At 59.6% G+C, this 19,048-nt stretch overlaps 1 protein-coding gene across 1 annotated transcript in view; it reads left to right on the top strand.

Moving 5' to 3' along the window:
• Nucleotides 1–18,781, top strand: part of ADAM12 (ADAM metallopeptidase domain 12) — a 230,999-nt gene extending 212,218 nt beyond the window's left edge. Inside the window, exons 21-23 of the mRNA XM_036027533.1 lie at nt 998–1,177; nt 15,933–16,063; nt 17,882–18,781. Coding sequence (XP_035883426.1) covers nt 998–1,177; nt 15,933–16,063; nt 17,882–17,942 — 372 coding nt within the window. The 3' untranslated portion in view covers nt 17,943–18,781. The remainder of the gene's footprint in view (nt 1–997; nt 1,178–15,932; nt 16,064–17,881) is intronic.
• The last annotated feature ends 267 nt before the right edge of the window (nt 18,782–19,048 follow it).

Here is a 19,048-nt window from a genome sequence, read left to right as displayed (position 1 = left end):
AAACGGGGGGATGGGGGGGGTGACCCAAACAGGCATCGGTCGGTGAAAGGGTCAACCTGCTTCGGCACCTTTGCATGGTGGACGGCCACCCCACAGGCAGAAGGGATGAGCCCCTGGCACAGCCCACGTCGTGATGAACTGTGAAGCAATGACACCGAGTGAGAGGAGCCAGACAGGAAGGGGTAGATGCCCTGATGTCACTCACGTGAAATTCCCGAAAACACACGCTCATTAACAGTGACGGAAAGCAGGCCCGCAGTTACGGGGGAGGGAGCTGGGAGGGTGGGCGGGGGGGTGACAAGGAGTCTCTCTGGGATGATGGATCATTTCATTATCTCGCTGCTTCTGATGGCTCCATGGGTGCGGACATGTGTCGAAACGGACCAAACAGCACATTTTAAATACGTGCAATTAATCACATTAAGCGCACCTCAGGACAGCCGTTTTCAGAACGAGAGGGGGAGAAGAGGGAGGGCGGGGGGCACGAGGCACAGCCTCACACCGCCTCTGCCCTCATCGGTCACTAAGGCCCTCCGCCTGGGGGCCCTGACCCCAGCCCTGGCCTCCAGGACCCCAAGCTCCTTTGGTAGGAGTCTCCTGGTTTCCCGTCAAGGCCGTGTGCCCTGGGCGACTCCATGTCTCCACAACTCCTTTGCCACTCCCTTCGGCCTGGTCTGTGTCTCCTTGCTCGGCACTTGCTCAGGTGTCTTGAACCTACTGGTCCATGAACGAAACCAGTTTTTTATAATCCAAATAGAACTCAAGCCCTCTATTCCAGATTGGGCCAGAGGGGGTGGGGGAGATGCTGCTTCCGTCAGAATGTGAAGTTTAAGTAAATGATGACAGATCCCCTCCGGTGCACCTTCTGGATTTCCACCCCTCACCCCCCCCCACCTCCCCTTCGGCTACAGCAGACGCGTCAGCCAGGCCTCATCCTTAAGGAATAACACACGCTTCTGAGACCCTCGTGTCATGGCTGTTTGCTCTGACCCTGCAGGACAGCCCCAAGAGACCGCCGCCGGGTCCAAGCGTCGACATCAGCAGGCCCCTCCAAGCCCTGGACCTCCCGCGGCCCAGCTCGCCTCAGCGGGTGCTCCCGACCCTCCACCAGGCTGCCCGCGCACCTGGGGTCCCCGCCAGGCCCCTGCCAGCCACCCCTGCTCCCAGGCAGGTCCAGGTAGGCCCTCGGCTGCCAGCGTGATGGGTGCAGTCCAAGTCCCGGCTCTGGGACCCGCTGATGCCTGGACTGGGCCAGGTCGCTTTCCTTGCGGGGCCGCCGGACCCCCTCGGATGCTTCGATGAGGCGGTCCACCGAGTACAGCCGTGTGTGCGGTGTTGGGTGTGCAGGAACGACGGTGCAACATTTGTTAGTTACTGTGAGGGGTGTCTCAGTCATCGGAGCAGCGAGGGTGCCCTTGAAACCACTGTCCTAACCGTGACACTTTTGAGACTCGAGGGGCCACTGGGAACAGTTGGACCTGGACGACAAAACAGAGGCGGTCGCTGTGGGAGCGGCGGTGGGAGGGCTTTCTCGCTGTCATTTTCCAAATGGTTTACAGAGAGTTCGCCACCTGTTCGGTTTCTCCACGGCGGACGCAGCACTGCACTAGACACCCTTGCGTGCCGTCTCGTTTCCGTGCTGGGTGGGGCGGAACTGTGTTCTGACCGTGAACGGGACATTGTTTCACAATAGGAAACGTGGGGCAGGGAGTACAGACAAGCAAATGAAAAGCACAAGCAGGTAACCACTGGTAACTTTTCATGATTATCCGCTACATTTTCTTCTAGTAATTTTGTATATGTCCATAATTACGTGTATTTTAAAAACGTCACATAGATCATTTTATATGGACATGGCTTTGTATACTCCTTTTTTACCTTAAAATTACTCACATTTACCACAGGACTAATAATTATTTTTAAAAGATTCTTTTTAAAAAAATTCTTTTTCTTGTTATCCTGTCCTGGCTGGTTTTATTTATTTATTTTTATGGAGGGAAGGGAGGGAGAAAGAGAGAGAGAGAAACATCAATGTGCGGTTGCTGGGGGCCATGGCCTGCAACCCAGGCATGTGCCTTGACTGGGAATCAAACCTGCGATGTTTTGGTTCACAGCCCATGCTCAATCCACTGAGCTATGCCAGCCAGGGCAATAAAATCTTTTTTTAAAATGTTATCCTAACAGCACTACACAGGCATACAGAATATGTTTTAAGTACTTGACAATCAATGGGTATGTTTGGGTAGTGCTAAGTTTTGCTGTAATAAAGAGTTCTGATACGAAGGCCCAGAGAGATAAGTTTTGGACCCCTTCATTCCCTGAGGAGACTCTCCTAAAAGTGAAAGTACGGGGTTGAAGACTGGTAGAACCACTTTAAATATTTTTTTCAGGACTTTTATATTCATTTTTTATACCGTTACTACAGAGCAGCTGTCTCCCTGTGTCTCCTTGCAACTTTGTTACTACAGAGCCTTTCAGAGCTTTGCCAACGTCACGTACAGAACACAACGTCCCCTCGATCACTGAAAGGGGGCGTTGAAGTTCCAATCCACAAATGTGTCTCCTTTCAGTCCCTCTGCTTTTCCTCCCGTGCTCTGAAGCCCCCTTGTTGGTGACAACACACGGCTGGGTGGGGTGTCTCCCCGGGGGAACGGGCCCTCTGACCTCTGTGTAATGTCCCTGACCTCTGTGTAATGTCCCCCTTGACCTCTGGTGCCGTCCTCTGTTCTAAAACCAGCTTCATCTCACGTTACTGTAACTACTTCACTTCTGAGTGGCGTTTGCAAGGTACGGCTTTTTTCATCTTTTTTTACTTTTAACCCGCCTGTGTCCTTTTCTGTGAAATGAGTTCCTCGGCGACAGCACGCAGTTGGGCTGTGTCTCCATCCCTCCGCCGGCCGCTGTCTGCTCGTCAGCGTGTGTAGGCCGTTTACCGGTGATGCCGTTCCTGGTCTGTGAGCGCGGACGCCCGCCGTTTCATCCGTGTGTTTGCTCCTTCTCTCGTCTGTCGTGCTGTTCTTTCCGGAGCTCCCGGGGGTTAGCTGAGCATCTCTCAGTGGTCTGTGCTGATGCGTCTGTGGGGCTTCTGAGTGTGGTTGTTCGGCCGCTCACCTGCCGGTACAGCGAGGTCAGGGGTGGATGCTCAGAATGTCTCTCGTGCGTCGGGTCTCTTTCGTCCGGGTCTTTTGCCCGGAGACACCAGGCTCTCCTTGGGTTTTCTGTTCATCTGGTGCCGTTGGCATTTCCAGACTCTTCCAGAGCCCAGGTCAGGATCTAAAAAAGGCAAAAATCAATCAATCAATCAATCAATCAATCATTATTGGGTAGTTCCTTGAAGTCCACTTCTCGTAAACTTTCAGAGGCTCCTTCTGTTGCCTTACGGGTTTCTAGACTCCCATAATTAGCGGGAGAAACGGGGTGAGACGTGCTTCTTCCGTCTTCTCCAGATCTCTTTTCTTTCCGTATTTCTTTGATTCCTGGTACCCTTGAAGCTCTTGTTATATTTCTGTTCCCAGTGATTTGCTGGTAAATTGGCTGTCAAAAAAGAAGGCGCCCCGACCCGCAGGTGATTTCTCGGCTGTAAAAACCCCCGACAGGGCCGACATCAAGCAGGTGACGTGCCGTCACTGACCCGGACAGAGAATCGGCCGCTGCCCGCTCCATCTGCTCTGCGAAGTGTCCGTGCCCCCCCACCCCCGGGACCAGGTTTTTCTGGGTGAGAGGTCCGGTTTCCTTCCCGGCGTGGGAGAGCCTGTTTTCTTAGCAGGTTGGGAGCACCTGCCCTTTCCCAGGAATTCACTGTGCACATGTTCCCTCCTTCGTTTGTCTTGTAATTTTCTTTATGATGCTTTTTTGGTAAAGGAGGAATTCCAGTTTTTGAAGAGTTTGTTTGTCTTTTCTCTCGTGAATTCTCCCTTTCCCTCTGTGCTCGCAGAGTCCCCCCGCCCCCGCCCCACTCCGGGATCAGGGCCCACCAGCAATCTCCTTTCCCGTCATCGGCCGTCGGCCGCTGTCCCACCTTCGTTTCTGCAGCCTTTGGCGGGAGGCGGGGGCGCGGCACACACTTTTCCGGGCCAGGGACTGACCTGAGACTCCCATGACAGGTGTGAGCGCTTGGAAAACGCACCGATAAAACTCCGTGTTTTGCAGGCGAGTCTCAGGTAGCCACGGAGCGGTGCGCCCCTTCCCTGTGAGTTTCCTTATCCTGGCTGGGCGCGAGGTCCGTGGTCCCCAGGGCTGGGCGTGAGGTCTGCAGTCCCCGGGACCCAGAGGACTGGGCGTGCGGACCCCGGTGGGAGAGGGACAGAGCGGCGCCCTCTGCACGGCACAGGCCCCTTTGGAAGCACCAGGGCACCTTTCTGCACCTACTGCTGCAGGGTGGGGGGTCCCCCCAACTCTGGAGAGAAGAGGAAGTGGAAGGGAAAAGGAGAAGCTACAGGGGCGGCTGCCTACAGAGCCCGGGGGCTTTCAGAGACTTGCTGGAGATGGTTCAATATTTCAGGCTGTTCTCTGATGACAGTACCCGAAAAAGCCAGTTTTACTATATGATCATGTTTACAATAAAAAGAATAATACGCATGAAAGGGAGAGAAGGCAGGTGCGTGCCTGGCCTGTGTCTGAGCAGGGCGCTGAAAGGGCCTGCTTGGGAGGGGCCTCCTCGGGCCCCCCAAGGCCTGGGGGGTGGGGTGCTGGGAGCTGTTCCCACGGAGTAAAGGGATCGCTGCGCTTAACTCAGCCGCCGTGTGTGAAGTCGGTGACTTGGCTTCCGGGAGGGAAGGGGCCCCGGGACACCGGGCGAGCGGGGGGCCCCACGGAGGAGTCCCATCCGACACGGAGTGGGTGTGTTTTTCTCTCCCGCATGCGGGGTCCTTTAGGGCCTCCCCAGACCTTCTGAGGAGCCCCTAACCTCCGTGGCCCGAGTGGGCCAGAGAAGGGAGGAGGAGCCATCGTCACACTAAGGACAGATGTCCGGAGAGGGGACAGGGTCCCGCAGTCGGGTCTGAGGGGCCGAGAGGGCCTGACGGAGAGGGAGTCCAGGGGTGGGCGAGGGGCATGGGGGGAGGGGGAGGGGTTGGGCAGCAGCCCAGACGCAGAGCCACCTGGGGAAGCAGGAAGGTTCAGGCATGGACGGGTGTCCCTACCGTCACACAAGACAGGCTCTCAGGTACCAAACTTGAACTTAAAAAAGTGTGACCCTCAAAAGACTAGAAGATACGAGGGCAGGCAGGTGACATTCTCTTTTACTTAATTGATTGATATTGGAAGGGGGAGGGGGACCTGGATGTGCCGTTCCGCCTGGTGATGCCTTCGTTGGCCGGTGCCTGCCGGCGCCCTGACCTCGGCGGCTCGGGACGGAGCTCTAACCCACGGGGCCAGCGGCCAGGGTCAGGGGATGTTCCTAACTGTCAATCAAACACCGGTCTGCACAACTTCACTCCTGGAGGAAAACCGGGAAGACACAGGGATACGGCCTTTTGGGGGTTTAGTTAGATTTCTAGAACCTCTTCAACTGAAATCCTCCACGCAGTTTCTTCCGAGTAATTGGCTTGACTTCAGGGGTAAACGAACACGGGCCCTGCGGCCCATGTGAGGTGGATTTCCCTGCTCGCAGAAAATTGTGTCTGGAGGAGGCTGTGCCAAGAAGTCACAGATCGAAAAGTCATTTTCTGCCACAGGGTGGCACGGCGCCAGAAGGAGGGCGAGAGGCACCCTCGGTGCAGAGGGGGGCCTCCTCCCCAGGAGAAAACCTCAGAGAGGGCTGCCCCTCCCCCCCCAACTCACCTGCATTCTTCCTGAGGCAGCCCGGGAAGGGGCACCGGGGCCGTACGTGCAGCCGAGTGGCAGGAGTTAGCTGCAGGCGGCCCTGATTGTGGGGAGCCCCGGGTTCCCAGGGAAGGTGAGGAAGCGGCTTTTCCCGCAGACAATGTTATCGGGCCCAGAGCCCCGAGCAAACGGCTGAGGTTGTTTTCCCAGTCGGATCAGCGTCTGGGCTAGAACAATAGGAAGCAAGGAAACACAGCCCAATGCGTCTGGCAGGTTGACGTTTGCCAAACCCACGTCCTTTCCTGCAGGGGCCGACAGACCCTGAGAACGCTCCTGCCCGGCTTCTGGCCCCACGCGTCTGCACTGCAGACATTTCTGGGGGTCTGCGATGGCAGGGTTCATTGCTATTGTTATTCTTCCAACCGAATGGTGTACCATTGTGCTTGTGTATGTGTGGTGGGGGGGGTGTGGGGGAGATTGATGGGGGCTTTCTTTTGCTGGAGAAGGAGCTCCTGGTTGTGTTTTGAGTTGTCATAAAAGAGCAAGCACATCTCGGGCCCCAGCGATGTGGCGGGCTCTGCTGGGCCCTCACAGCACCTCTGACCCTCTCAGCGAGGAGCCTGGCAGGCAGACACCACCGTCGTACCTCGGGGGGAGCAAGGCACGGTGGGGCCCGGCAGCCGGCACAGCCCCCAGGGGTGGGAGAGCCGGGACGCAGAGCCGTGTCCTCTCCCAAGCCTTCACGCGGGTGCACTCGAGGCCAGCCAGAGCGGAGGGAGGGAGGGAAGGAGACAGTGCGGGGAAGACAGCGGTGGCTCATACAACTGAGACAGCCAACGGCCTCGGCGACCTTTCCTCCGTCCCACCTCTCTTGCCACAGAGGACAAGGTGGGAGAGGGGAGGGCGGGGAGCTCAGTCTGAAGTGAGGGTCTTGCAACTCTCTTTCCTTCTGCTCCAGTCCCCCTTGTCCCTGTGGGTCTTTCTTGGAGCCAGCCCCCGTTCGGAAGCGGTGGGCTTGCCCTTGGGAGGCTCGGCCTTTCCTGTGGAAGTGCAGATCCTCAGTTCCGTGTGCCTGACGCACGCAGCGTCGCTGCCAACCACGCCTGCTCCGTGTCTGAAGGGCCTGCAACACGCCGGCATGCGTGTGTAAAGCACGCCTGGCCGACCCTGTAGGCTCTTCCAACTGAAGGCCGTAGAACACTCAGACTTTGCCTGAGCGGCCACGGGGTGTGGGGGGTCTATTTCAAGAAGGTCCCAATGCCCTCCCTCCCCAGACCCACGCAGGGCGCTGACCGATGAACACGGGCTGTCCCTGGTGAGTGACAGCTACTCATTCGTCAGTGCTCTGTCGGGATATAAACGTCAGCAAAACAAACTGGTTCGGACCCGGGTTTCAGAGCCGTCTGGGGGTGGCTGGTGCGCTCCGAGGTGGAGCCCCAGTTTCCACAGCCCCCAGCAGAAGGCATTCTGCGTTTGAATGGATGGGGGCCTGTCCCCTCCTGACCCGTGTGGGTGTCTGACACGTGAACCAGCCACTCACGGAGTCCGGCCACCAGTTGGCTCAGCTCCGTGCTCATCAGAAGTGCCAGCACATAATGAGGGGAGGAAACCCATCTCTCAGGACGGGCTCCCGAGGAAGGGAGATGAGCTGTGGGAGCAGGGATCCTTGGAAAAGCCCTCCCGGCCGCACACAACCCGGAGCTCCTCACCAAGGAAGAGCTGGGTCGCGTCCCCCGCACCTGGTCCCCGCTCTCCGGGGCTCCCCCTAGCTCCCGGGGGGCCTCCGAGCCCGCCTCCTCCCGCAGGTCCACTCGCTCACCGGCCGCCTGGCCTGGAGGCCGCCGTGCCGCCATCTCGGGGGCAGAGGCTGAGAGTTTCACACCAGGTGCACACACCTGGGTCCCGTCCCTCGAAGGCAGCGGACGGGGAGGGCGTGTGCCAAGCTGATGTGAATTTTAAACATGAAAACACAAGCTCTGCCCCAGCGCCAGTTAGTCCCCATTCCCCACGCGGCCCTTGCATGTAAGGGGTCGCCTCCCCCAGTAAACCTCAGAGTGGCTGTCGAGGGCTGGGACTCCTGCTAACCTCCCCCCGCCACCTGAGGACTTCCGGAGACTTGAACCCAAATGTCTTTGCTTTCGTATCCTACACAGATTATTCACGTAGCAAACCTGGGGAAAAGGAACTTCAGGGGAAGGCATTCCTGTGAATACGGTATTCGAAGGGGTGTGTGATTCCCACTCCTTTCAGCGGCTATAAACACGCCAACCGTACGTGAAAACAGATGCCTGGTATCTCACCTTTGTACTTGGTAATAGATGACGTGTGCCCGTAATTATAAACCCCAATAGTCTACTCAGAAACCGGTCCCCTCCCCCCTGTGTCCAGGCTCCCTTCCTGGAAGCGACCGTTGTCGCTGAGCTTTGTGACGCACAGCCTGGGACACGGCAGAAAGTCTCAGGCCCACCCGTTTCTCTCTGCAGAGAGAGAGCTGATGGAAAACGTGAACATTTCCAGACGCTGAAAATGAGAAAGAAGAAGTTCAGTGAAGCCTTGGGCTTACCACCCGGGTTCGGCCGCCACCGGCCTGCTGTCACTCTTGTTTCCCTGGGGTCCGCGTTTTTCAATGAAAATGGCTGTTTCACGTCAGTTACGTGGAGATCTGCCTCCCTCTTTTCCCTGCTGCGTGGTGTTTCCGTAGAGACAGTCTTATGGGCGCTCCCTGGTAGGTAACTAACGGTTTCTGTGTTGCTGCTTTTAACATTCTCTCTCGACCTTTAACCTGTGGCGTTTTAGTTGCGATGGGTCTTGGAGTGGGTCTCTTTCGGTTCATCTTGTTCGGGACTCTCTGTGTTTCCTGGACTTGTATGTCTGTTTCCTTCACCACCTTAGGGAAGTTTTCTGTCATTTTTTTTTTCAACTAATTTTCCAATCTCTTTCTCTCTCTCTTCTTCCAGCACCCCCATGATGCGAATGGTGGCACGCTGGAAGTTGTGCCAGGGGCTCCTAACCCAGTCTCATTTTCTGGATTCCTTTTTCTTTCTGCTGTTCCGATTGGGCGCTTTTCTGCTTCCTTACCTTCCAAACTGCTGACTTGATTCCACTTCATCTGCTCTACCATTGACTCCCCGTGGTGTATTCTTCAGGTCAGTTATTGCCGTCTGCATTCATGACGGTTTCTTTTGTGTTTTTTTACTCCCATGTTTGTTTCCTATTTCTCCGTTGAGGTTCTCACTGAGCTCATCTGCTCTTCCCCCAAGTTCCCTGAGCATCCCCGTAAGGAGTGTTTTGAGCTATTCGTCTAGTAGCTTGCTTGTCTCCATTTCATTTAGTTCTTTTTCTGGCGTTTTACTCCGTCCCTTCATTTGGGCCATGTTTCTTCGTCTCCTTGTTCTGGCAGCCTCCCTGTGTTTGTCTCTACGTATCAGGTAGCGTTGCTATGTCTCCCAGGCGTGGCGAGTGGCCTAACACAGTAGGTGTCCTGCAGGCCCCAGTGGCGCAGCCTCCCCCTCACCCAAGCTGGGCACTCGAGGTGCACCCACCACGTGGGCGGTGTACACCCTCCCACTGCAGTTGAGCCCTGGCTGCTGTTAGCATGTCACTGGGAGGGACTGACCCCGTGCTGATTGGCTGGGAGGACGGACAGAGACCACCGCAGAGCAGCTGCCGCTCAGGGGCCACCCCTACAGAGCAGGGCTTCCTTCCGCAGGGCCCTGGCACTGGAGGAGGCCGCCCCTTGCGTGTGTCCCTCGTGGAGATGGCGGGGTGTGGTGCCCTGGTGTGGCCTGAAGCCGGCCACCAGCCGCACTGGCTCTGGGGTGTCCTGGGCAGTGCCCTGCCCTGGGGCCACCCGGTATGAGCTACGGAGCCACCTGCAGATGACTGCTACTTAGTCTGCTGCGCTTGGGAGTGCCTGGGAAAGGCCAAGTTGTGAACCCAGGCCGGCTACGGCTCATGCCAGGCCCAGGACCGCTTAGTGAGAGATACAGGGCGTGCCAAGGCCAGATGCTGCTTGAGGTTCATGCATCTTGAGCAGCTTTAGGGAAGTCTTTAGCATGAGCCATTCTTTAACATGTTTGTATGAAAAGCCACTGGAAACAGCCTGGGTGGGCCCAGAAGTGGGGTGGGGTAGGGTCTCAGGGAATTGGCAGGGCGAGGCAAGAGAGTGAGCCAGGTCGACGGAGACTCAGATACGGCACCGCCTGCCTGCCTGCCCTCGGGGGTGGGGGGACTCAGTGAAAGAACAGTGGCCTCTGCCAGCACTTCTCTCTGGAAGAGAGCTGCCTGCCAGCCCTCACCCTGATTTTGGATGATTCAGTTCCTCTCTCCGTGTCCCTGGCTTGTTCTGAGCCGCTTCCCAGTGCTGGAGCTCAAAGCAGGCAAGCCCGAGTAACTCCATACAAGGGCCCTTTAAGAGGAGCACCTGGGCCCTGGCTGCTGTAGCTCAGTGGATTGAGCACCAGCCTGCAAACTAAAGGGTCACCGGTTCAGTTCCCAGCCAGTGCCCATGCCTCGGTTGAGGGCCAAGTCCCAGCAGAGGGCATGTGAGAGGCAACCACACATTGATGCTTTTCTCCCTCCCTTCCCCTCTCTCTAAAAATAAAATAATTTTTTAAGAGAACTACCTGAGACTCTAGAAGCCCTTCATCTCCCTCAGCCTCGATCCCGGCTGGTTGTACAGGCAGCAGTTACGGGGACCTCTGGCCCCTCGGGACAGGGCGGGGACCCCCACGGCCAAGGCGCAAATCCCCCGATTGTCACCCAGCACTCGTACGTCGGGCCAGCCCCTCGGTGCCCCCACCGCTCCTCCTGGTCCCAGCGTGGCCGTGTTGGGATGGCTCCAGTCCCAGCAGCTCCCTTTGGAGGGACGTCAGGCGGTCCCCACCGATGGCAGCTCTGCAGTTCCATTGTAGCTTCCATGTGCACGTGGTTGTGGGAGGAGGCGAGTGCCGCGTTCCCCTGCGCGGCCCCCTTGACCGCCAGCCTCCCCAACCCCTTTCAATGGCGCGGAGTCTGTTCAGCCGGCCGGGCGCTGCCATCTGAGCTTCCGGTCCTCGGGGGCTGTTTGCGGTTACCGGTTTATGCTCCTGCCTGGATCTGCCCGGCACGGAAACCCTCTCCTGGCAGCGTCCCGGCGCTGGGCAGGAGTCCCAGCCCAGTCCTGCCTGCAGTGCCGTGCGGCACGGAGCCCAGCTTCCCCGGGGCAGGTCGGGAGGGGAAAGGTCTCCACTGATGGGCTGCTGTCGTCGACCTCTGACCCCTGCCTCCCACACCTGAAAAGGGTACCAAGGCCAGAGCCCAGGTGTCCCTCATTCAGCAAATGCCTGCGTTCTCAGACGGCCCCTCGCCTCTCTGGGTGCTTCTGTCCCCAAGGTACCGGCCCGAGAACGTCTCCTGGGACCTTGGATGCTTTCAAGAAACATTGGAAGTGTGTTTTACCTGACAGGTTCAGTGGTTTTAGCGAGACGGTAGGTCCCACCAACCCCGTCTGCCAGGTGGGGAAGCGGAGGGCCTGCCACCTGACCGGGGCCGGTCCTGTGCTGTGGAATCACGTGCACGGTTCACAGCACACGCCTCGCGCCTCGGAACCGTGGCTCCCACAGCCGTGCGCCCCAAGTCTGCACCGGAAGGACGTTGTGCTCGCCAACGCCCCCCCCCTTTGCCAGCTCTCCTCTTCGCCCCCAGCTGGCCGGGGTCCTTCTGCCGTGCTTCCTCCCGGGAGGGCCCTGAGGACGTCCCGTCCCGGGTTTTCCCAAGCTTGAAGACGTTTGGCTGTCGCTCTGTTTCCTCAGAGGCGGTTGGACAGGGAGAACTGACGGACCACACTGTCCTCCCCCAGCACTCGTACCCACGTGCCTCCTCGCTCTGCTCCGGAGAAAGCTGCAGCCGGCTTTTCCTCCCGCTCGGGGATCCGGGGACGGACGTGTTCGGGTGTGGGTGACGCTCACCACTCCGCATCCTCAAGGTCCACTGGCTTCCCTGGGCTGCATCTTCACGGTGGGGGGGGGGGGGGGTCTGACTCATCTCCCCCAGGGAAACTCTCGCCCCCTCGACCCACGGATTTGGCTCCTTGCGCATTACACCTGAGTATTGTTTCCTGTCTTTACTATTTGCTCAGATTCCGCATGTGATGCCATTTATGCATGTGTTGTATCACTTTTCTCTCCATCTGTCGTTTACTGTCTACCCCCCACCCCGACCTTGAACCCCGTCAAGCAGGACCCCACAGCCCTGCCTGGGTTCGGTGCCACTAGCTTGGTCGTAAGTTTGTGCCGCTGCTTTATTTCCTTCTTCCCCTTTTCTCCTCGCTGCTGCCAGCTCCCTTCTGATTTTCCGACGTATACACTTTCTCAGGGTGGGGCCTCGGTTTGCCTTTTTATCGTGGCTCCTCACTTCCTTTTCCTTGCAATGGTTTTGTTTAAAGGGGCAGCGTTCTTCCCAGGGAACCAGCTGCAGGACGATTAAAGGCACGGCCGGGCCAGTGCTCGGGGCCAGCTCCACGTGGCCCGCCGCATGGAGGACACTGGACAGGCAGCTCTGAGGGAGGATGGCGGGCTGGCCCCCGTGCTCTCGTGCGGACTGACCCGGGGCCCGCTCCGCGGCTGCAGGCCTGCACAGATGACCGGGCCGTGTCTGCGTGGCTGGCTGCGTGCTCAGCCCCGACGCTGCATGTTCTCGCTGGCGCCCCCTCCTGTTCCAGCCTGGGCAGACGGCTTCCCTCTGTCCTCTGCCGGCGGGGTCTCTCCTCACCCTCACCTGCTGGGGACTCTGCATCCTTTCCACATATACTTGGGGCTCTGGATTTTCCTCAGAAATGGAGTTTCGCTCCTTTTTGTGCATTTTCCTTGCTGTTTTCAGCTAGTTTTAGACAGAAGGTGCCGGAGACACCTTGGAGCTGGGTGTAATCATGCTCTGTTAAGAGCAGATTTGTCGAGAGCCCCACTTTTCCTGAACAGGGAGCACGGAGGGTCTGAGGCATCCCCCCGCCCCCGCCCCCACCCCGCGGGGCGTGTTGCCTCCGAGGGTGCATTCCCCACGGGGCCAGAGGTGGGTGGGGCTGGAAGCAGGCCGCACCAGAGGCGGGCATCGGGATCCCTGCATCATCCTCCCGGGACGACACCCTGGGGTCCCGGGAGACCGCTCTGCACAGGCAGGATGCATTTACTCTTGCTTCTCCTGCAGAAGGAGCCACCGGTTGAGCATTCTCTGTGCTGATGGGCAGGGCGAAGGGCTGTGTCCGTGTCTGGAACGTTGTCCTCAGTCCTCTGTAAAACCGGCAACGCGCGCTTGCCGCCAGAACGTGGGCCGGTCGTGGAGAACCGGAGCAACTCTACAGGGCGCCCCGGTTTCCCTCCGGCACCGAGAGGCTGAAAACGGGGAGGAGCGGGGGTCCGGATTCCTCGTTTTCTTGTTTAAAATGAAACAAGGGAATACTTACTGAGTGTGAGCGGCCTGGCTGGGGGCGTGTCCCCTCTCCCTGCAGGGGACGCCCTGTGGCCAGGCTGGGCCGGGCCCCTGGGAGCCCCCCGGGTTGGTGTTTCAAGGCCCACGTGAGAAGCCAACCCCGAGAGGGAGTGTGGGAGTCCTGCCCCTTCCTCCGAGGCCAGGGGCTCCCTGGGCCCCCTGTCACCATGCCTGACAGCTGACCAGTGCGGATGGACCCGCTGTCACGGACTCCACTGCCCCCCTGGGCCATTTTGTCCCTGTGAGTCCTGCTAGGAAGCAAGTCCCCCATCCCGGCTGCCTCGTGAGCATTAGCTGGTGTCCAGTTCCGTCAAAACCGCGCCCTGGGCACGGCAGGAGGGCGGGGACGGGTACCTTTGCTGACCCCCAGGTGTGAAGTCAGAACTTGCCATCGGTGTCTCAAAAGCTTGGCCTGTCGTCACCATGGTGACCATGTAATTTACCCTCCCACCCAGCCAGGACACAGCTGGGAGCGTGGGATTAATAATTAAGCAGAGCCATAAACTTAAATTGGGAACAGCCCAGGCAAACCAGAATGAATGGCCAACCTAATTATCTCCTAAGTTTCTGTGATAAATCCAAGTATATTGTGATACATGACTCACTTTTTCTCCAGTATTGCAGTAAAAACCTGACTTTATCTTTAGATGGTTACTCATACTTAGCAGCAAAGCTAGTGTCGTTCCGTAATGAATTATTTAACCCTCGGAGTCTTTCAGTTTTACGGGTGCACACATTCGTTTTTACACTGCACGCTAATATCTTGCTCGCGGTCCCCTGCCCTCGTGGGAAGTGGGGCTTGGTTTATTGCCGCAGTTTATTACTCGGAGCCGGTTGGCAGGGTCACGGCGCCTTCAGAGGGTAAATTACTCCATCGGGAACAGTGCAGGACCCGTGCGCCACGCCGGACGCCGCGTGCCCCGCCCTGCGCGGAGAGTTTTGCTTGGGCGCCGGTATCCACAGGGAACGTCTCACGTCGTCCTCGCGTCAACCCCGGGAGGAAGGTGCTGTCGCCGTCCTCTCTCTGCAGCTTAGAGGAGTGAGATGGCGCACCTGTGCCTCGAGCCGCATGCAGAGCGCGCCGCCCCGCAGCCAGCCCGCCGTCAGGGCTCACGCCACGGGGCTCGCTCTGCGGGCTTGCGTCCCCGCGGAGGGATGCGCCCAGGTTCATAGTCCGCAGCCGGTTCCCGTTTCCCTCAGTGAGAGCCTCCGCAGAAACGCCCCTTCCCGTCTGTCCCCCTCCCGTGGCTCCTCCCTGTCCCCATCTGCCGGCTGCTGTGACGTGGAGTGCTTCCCACACGGCCGTGCTGACAAGCTTCGGGGTGGCTGCCTCCCTCTCTGTACAAAGACACGCTAAATGGTGGTTGTCCTGCTGCGTGCTTTCGCGTGAGCTCCGGCCACCGAGGAACTGTCGCTTTGGTGGGATGAGTCCTGCCGGGCACTCATCGGCGCACGTGTCTTAAACGCGCCTGCGCGCTCCTGGAGCGTGGGATGCTGCGTCCAGGGACCGAGAGTTACCCTAGATTGCCGCCCAGCGGGCCGTCCTGTCTCCCTGGGGCTTCTAGCGCCATCTCCTGGGGACGGTCTGGGCCTTCGGGACACTGCCAGCACCGGGTTCCCAGCCGGGCCCCGGGGAACCCCCTGTGTGAGTGGCCAGGGTTGGTGGGAGGGGGTCCCACGAACACGAGTGTCCTGTCATTTCACTGTCCTACTGTTGCTGCTGGTTTTCTCCTGTTCCCATTAAGCGCTTTAAAATGTGTGTCGAGAAGGAAGGCTGGTGTGATCGTTATCTGTGTTCTGGGGGCTTCCTAGGAACTAGCCAGTCTGCGTAACGGTGCTACGTACGAGAGAGGCCTGTGGCCTCCCATTTTACAGAGGGAGAAGTTGAGGTTCAGTGGCAGCGAGGGGACCTTCGGGGTAACAAAGCGTCGGTCTCCGGCGAGAACCCAACTGGACTCCTGCCGACTCCCTCACTGGTCTTGGGCCCGTGTCCCATGTCCCTGTCAGCGTCCTCGGAGAGCCACCGCCGTCCCTCAACCTGGGGGTCCTGGCCATCACCTCTTGGCGCCACTTTCCAGACGAGTCTGTCAGTCTTTGATCGGACGCTTCGAGCGCATTTTGGCGGTGTGGCTTGTGCGTATTTCACGGGTGCCTGCACCGACCTCTGGCACACCGACCTCACCCAGACGGGTGGCGGCCACCCTCTTCAGCCAATCCATCCACAGGTGAACAGGTTCCGTCGTGTGACTCTGGAAAACTGGAAGACGTGAATGGGAAGTTGAGAAAGATGGTCACCGCCTTCTCCTTGTTGTAGGCCTTTACAAGTTGGAAAGACACCCAGGGACACAGGCAGGTTTCTAGCCCCTGGGGACACCGGCCCCGAAACGCCAGCCTCAGCCGTCCGCCCAGGCCTGGGGGCAGCAGGGCCCTGCAGCCCCGCCCCTGAGTGCGTGGGACCACCTGGTGCAATGGGTGGCTCGAGTGCTGGAGAGACCTTGGCGGGGAGACCCCCGAGGCCACCACCTGTGCGGTGAGAACATTGTGTTCAGGAAATGCACCCAGAAAAGGGGACCCAGGCCACACGACCACTTACCTACCGTGCTCCACCCCCCACTTCTCAGGGGACACCCGTGGCCTCAGAGGCCAGTGTCCTATCTCAGTTCACAGCGACGGGTGCTCACGTACCATCTCGTGGCTCGTTGCAGGGAACTTGGAAGCCGAACCCTCCCCAGAAGCCGCTGCCTGCAGACCCTCTGAGCAAGGGGGCCCGGCTCAGCCACACCTCTGCCAGGACCCCGGGGCAGCCGGAGCCCGGGCTCTGCCTGGCCCCCCTCAGGTCGGTGAGACACAGACGCCCCTCCTCCTCCTCCTCCCCCGGGCCGTGTGGGGCCGCTGCATGGAGCTGGGTCTTTCAGATCATGGCAGGACGGGGGGCGGTGGTCTGGGCCGGGCTTCCTGCACCCCCACACATGGGGGCCGCTGCAAGCCTGTGATCCCAGATGCGACCACATCACCCTTAGCGATGGCCCCAGCGTGTCCAGGAGAAGTAGACAGTGGCAGCGGCTGCTGAGATGGGCCACCGAGGGATGCAGTATTGTGAGGGCAATCCCATACTTCCAGAACAATCACAGTCCTTGGCAGGTGCTGTCCCCTGCCCCCCGGGCCTGAGCAGTGCAGTGGGGTTGGAGGGGCAGTGAAAGCAGGGGGCTGGTGACGGGGAGTCAGGCTGGCGAAGCCACGCGGCAGGCCAAGACCCGGTACACGTGGGAGCTTCTCGGGACAACGGGCAGAGGGACCACCGTACAGACCCTCTGCAGCCATGCTCGCCCCCGCCACTGTCCCCCAGAGGACGGGAAGGCCTCGTCCTGCACCCCGACTTACTGGGGGAGGTGAACCGGGTGGGGCCCTGAAGCCAGCCTGCGCCGGTTTTCAAGGGCCCATTCCCAGGAACTGGGCAAGCCGGGTGTTGAGCCCAGCCTCCGCCGAAAACTGTGTTATATACACGTCCAGTGATACGAGTTGTGTGTAAAACGAGATGTCACGCATGCACAACACACCCTCTTCCGCTCCTGACCACATTTTACCGTCACCTGTGCGCTAAGGTCACCTGCACCTGTTGTCTCCGCCTGGAGGCCACTGCCCAGCTCGTCCCGGGTCAGGCACAGGGTGTCAGTAGCCCGGTCTGTGCCCGTGGGGGCAGGAGGGTGCTGAGGAGGGTGCCGTGGGCCAGGCCCCCACCCCATCCGCCCAGCACACAGGCGGGTCACACCGTCCCCCATCTTGCATGCCACCCCCCTGCAGGCAGCCAAAGGTGGGGGTACCTGGGTTCGACCTTCAGTCTCTCTGCAGCAGGGGGGAGGGTGCCTGTCGGCGACCTCACCACAGCTGTGGGGGGCAACGCCCGGCCCGGGAAAGGGCTCGCTGCCTCATCAGTCGCAGAGAGCCTCCGGGTGCTCTCACTGCGGTCCGGTCCGTACACGGGCTGGGAAGTTCCCTTCCTCGTTCAGAAGAACCGCCACCTTCTCCTTAGGCCTTTACAGACTGAAAAACCACTTTGCATGGGTGTGCCCCGGGGACAGCCCTCCCGCGGTGGCCACCTCACCTCTCCGCTGCTGACCCAGTGCTCGCCCGGGTGGCCCTGTCCTGGGAGGAGGAGGACACTGCCCGGTCCCTCTGGGGTTGTGGGGGGCGGGGGGTCCCACGTGCCCGGCTCCCCTCCCCACAGGCACACTCGGGCCGGTAAAAACGAGATAGGCTGTGAGTGCAGACCCACTCGGGGTTGTGGAGATTAAGTGGCCCCCAAATACCAACTATCAGTAACTCCTTGAGGTGCTCAATGACACCTGGGGCTCACTCCCCTCCTGCCCCTCTAGCGCCCACTTGTGGACGGGAGGGGCAGCTTCCCGGAGGGCACCTCTCCTGGTCAGAAGTCCCCAGCTGCTGGGAAGCCTGGTCCCTTAGGGGGTCTGCAGCCCTGCTGAGGCCCAGAGCAGGCCCCAGGCCCCACGCCCCCGGCCCCAGAGCAAAGGGCTGGCGTCCGGTCCCAGACTCAGGTCCGAGTGCAAGCAGAGACCACCCACCCAGGACGCCTGCGCCCACCCAGCGGCTTCCGTCCGAGGCCTCTGACTCTGGTTTCATTTTCCTCCTGACGCAGAGCGGCTCCCAAACGGCCACACCCGGTGCCCAGGCCCGCCCACCCCGCCTACGCTAAGTGAGAAGCCAGCCGACACCTTTCCATGGTGAAGACAGAAGTTTGCACTATCTTTCAACTCCAGGCGGAGTTCCTTTTTTGTACCAACTTGTAGAATTTTCATGTCGACACCACCGCTACTTTAAGAACTCCAAGCTCCTGCCACCGCAGTGGTGCTCCGTGAGCGTGCTCAGGTACCTGTAAATTATTAATTTATGCAGCTCGCCCATCTCAGCGCGGCGCGCCGTCTCGGGCGGTCCACCACCACGGGGTTTTCCTCGGAAGGAAGGCGTCTCGTGCTCATACTAGCTGAGCGAACTTGAAATGTCACGCTTGCCGGGACTCCGGACAGGAAGTGGCCTTCGGATCGAGGCTTTGTTGGCGAGCCGCCCCCCCACTGGCCGGGGCTGTGGTCGTGGGGCTAGACGCAGCTCCGGAGACCCCAGGCAGAACCTCGAGTGCTTTTCTGGAACCTGCCCCCTCAGGCCGAGGCCGGGGCCGGGGCCGGGGGCTGCAGGTCCAGGCCGTGCCGGGCCCACCGGGGACTCCGCCTCAAAGGTCCAGAAGGGCAGGGGAGGGTCCGGCTTCTGACCAGGAAGCTGTGGAGAGAAGCTGGGTCTCAGAGAGGAGTTGGGAGGTGTGGCCTCACCAGGTCGGAGACGGGAGCACCAGGCCAGGCCGAGACTTGACCTTGAGCTCACCGGCCATGAGCCTCTTTGGACAGCAGGCTGCAAGGTTTGCTTTACAGAAACACCAGCAACTCCTCCTGCCCGCGGCCCGCCTCGGGGGAGCGCCCTCAGCACCTGATTCGGGTGGGAAAGGCGGGGTTTCCTCGAGGACCCTCCGCAAGCCCTGCAGCCCCCCCCCCCCCCCCCCGCCCGCCCCCCCCCCCGCACTGTTGGGGGCTCAGCAAACCACCACCTCGTCCTCTCCCCCCAAGCCCAGGGACTCTGTTCAGACAGACAGAGGCGGCTCGCCACGGGGCCGTAACTACGTGCAGATGTGACCCAGTGCCCAGACCTAGTGAATCATTGCCGTAGATAAAATCTCCCTTCGTCGCAAGGTTCAGCTTATTAGAAATTAGGCAGAAGCCCTCAGCTTGCAAAAACGACAACCGAATGCAGTGCCGCA

This window comes from Phyllostomus discolor, chromosome 5, assembly GCF_004126475.2.
Source record: "Phyllostomus discolor isolate MPI-MPIP mPhyDis1 chromosome 5, mPhyDis1.pri.v3, whole genome shotgun sequence".
Classification (NCBI taxonomy): Eukaryota; Metazoa; Chordata; class Mammalia; order Chiroptera; family Phyllostomidae; genus Phyllostomus; species Phyllostomus discolor.
This window is presented reverse-complemented; position numbering and strand designations above follow the sequence as displayed.